This window comes from Apis dorsata, unplaced genomic scaffold (genome assembly GCF_000469605.1).
Source record: "Apis dorsata unplaced genomic scaffold, Apis dorsata 1.3 scaffold_118, whole genome shotgun sequence".
Lineage (NCBI taxonomy): Eukaryota > Metazoa > Arthropoda > Insecta > Hymenoptera > Apidae > Apis > Apis dorsata.
In genome coordinates, this window is record NW_006263412.1 from 174,768 (window position 1) to 176,976 (window position 2,209).

General features: G+C 44.3%; 1 protein-coding gene across 1 annotated transcript; it reads left to right on the plus strand.

The window, feature by feature from the left end:
* Window positions 1-1,491: 1,491 nt before the first annotated feature.
* Window positions 1,492-2,209, plus strand: LOC102674027. Its single transcript, XM_006612705.2, has one exon. It carries the CDS (start codon window positions 1,517-1,519, stop codon window positions 2,207-2,209), a length of 693 nt encoding a protein of 230 aa, XP_006612768.1. The 5' UTR covers window positions 1,492-1,516.

Consider the following 2,209-nt stretch of genomic DNA (forward strand, 5'->3'; position numbering starts at 1 on the left):
AAGAAAAATGGCGGTGATCGGTGAATGATTTGGCAGTACTGTCGAAAAATCGATTCTATCCATACCATTGATACCGATCGATCAGTTTAAAAGAATAGTCATATATTCGTTCAAATAACCGATTTATCAACCGATATTCGATCGGCGATAATTGAATCGCACCGTTAAAAAATCGATTCTATCCATCGATATCGATCGAAAAAAAGTCAAATATTGTTCGAATAACCAATTTATCAGCCAATATTATAAAATAATTAATGATTAATGAAGGTAGAAGCAAGATTTTAAAGATTTTAAAGATCGGTGAATGGGATTTAACAGCACCGTCGTAAAATCGATTCTATCCATCGATATTGATCGACCAATTTGGAAAAAAAGTTTTATATATTCGAATAACCGATTTATCAACCGATATCGATATTTATTATAACAAAATGTAGCGAGATATGGATAATTGGATTAACGAAGGCAAGCTTTTAGAAATAAGGAAAATGGCGATAATTGGTGAATAACCTTCGACAGCACCATTGAAAAATCGATTCTATCCATGCCATCGATATCGATCGACCAGTTTGGAAGAAAAGTTTTATATATTCGAATAACTGATTTATCAACCGATATCTATTATTGTAAATAGCAAGAGACATATGGATAATTAAATTAACGAAAGCAAGGTTTTAGAGATAAGGAAAATGGCGATAATTGGTGAATAGCCTTCGACAGCGCCATTGAAAAATCGATTCTATCCATCAATATCGATCGACCAGTTTGGAAGAAAAGTTTATATATTCGAATAACCGATTTATCAACCGATATCGATATCTATTATTGTAAAATAGCTAGAGATATATGGATAATTGGTTTTAAATATGAATATATAAAATGGCGGTAATTGGTGAATGGGGTTCGGCGGCATCGTCGAGAAACCGCTTCCGTCCCGCGTTCATCCCGATATCGCAGATGTACCGAGTCGAACCCTCACGTGGTGGAGAGGACATGCGCGCACCCTCCGCAAATCCGCGACAGTATATAAGAGAAGACCGCGAATCTCCAAGTCTCAGTCCGCCCTCGAGAGTGTGCAAATCACGCTCACAAAAATTAACAACGCATTAACAACTGTGTATTTGCGATTATAACATCAGCATATTGTATATCGTACTTCGAGGGAGGTCAAAGGGTAATCAAACCCGATAAAAGAAAAGGGAAGAAGGAAAATTGTAGTCAGAAGTGTTGATCGAAACAAGAAGAATCGCAAAGAAATCAAGTTTTCTTTTCCTCTCCTATTATATATATTCCAATTACTACTCCAAAGTGTGAAAAAAAAGTGTTCGATTCGAAAAATTCGAGAGCGTGTTCTTCCTCGTATCCGAAAGCTTTTTAATAAAAAAAAAAAAAAGAAAAAGAAACAACAAGAATTGCAGCGAAACGAAGAAAAGAATCGCGCGAAGGGAAGGATCGAATTCAACTGTCGAGCGAACGGTTTAACAAAGATTTGAATCGGGCGTTGATACCGGGAATGGAGGATACGACGAGGCTCACCGATCCGGAGGACGAACGCCGGCGAGAAAACGAGAAGGTGGAGGCGAAGCGGAGAGCGAGCCCGAACGGCGGCCAAGCAAGATTGTCGAAGCAAGAGTTCGGGGATGACGAGTACAGCACGGATAGCGGGTGCAGCAGCGGGGGGAGCAGCGGAAGCGCGGAGAGATTGTCGCGTCGCGGAAGTAGCGAGCGACTGTGCCGCGCCGCGAGATTATCGAGGACCCACTGCTACTTGGACAGGCTTCGTGGCCGGCCGACCCGCTCCCAGGAGAAGCTCTCCTCGGTTCAAAGAAGCTCGGCGCGTGTTCGTGCCAAATCCTCCCGCTCGTGGAGCCCGGGGGACGTGAGGGGGGGCGTCGGGAGGACGTCCGAGTCTCTCTCCTACTCCTCGACCCCCTCGGACGCGCACAGCAGCACCGACTCGTTGAAGAGATCGAGCACCACGGACGTCCTACGAAAGGCCCTTCAAACGCTCAAGATATCCGCGAAATGGGAGGAGAAGAAGAACAAGCACGCGAAAAAGAGCCCGAAACGGATACTTCGCAGCCCGGTCGCCTACACGTACGTGAAGGGCCTTTCGGGCCTGCCGACCCAGAGGGTTCCAAGGAGGGTTGCCCAACAATTGGCGATGCCCTGCTCCTGTCAAAATTCCGTCGGTATATACCGATAA

What these genes read in the sequence shown, in the direction of transcription:
- LOC102674027 (XM_006612705.2), top strand. Translation starts at nt 1,517, where the DNA reads ATGGAGGATACGACGAGGCTCACCGATCCGGAGGACGAACGCCGGCGA.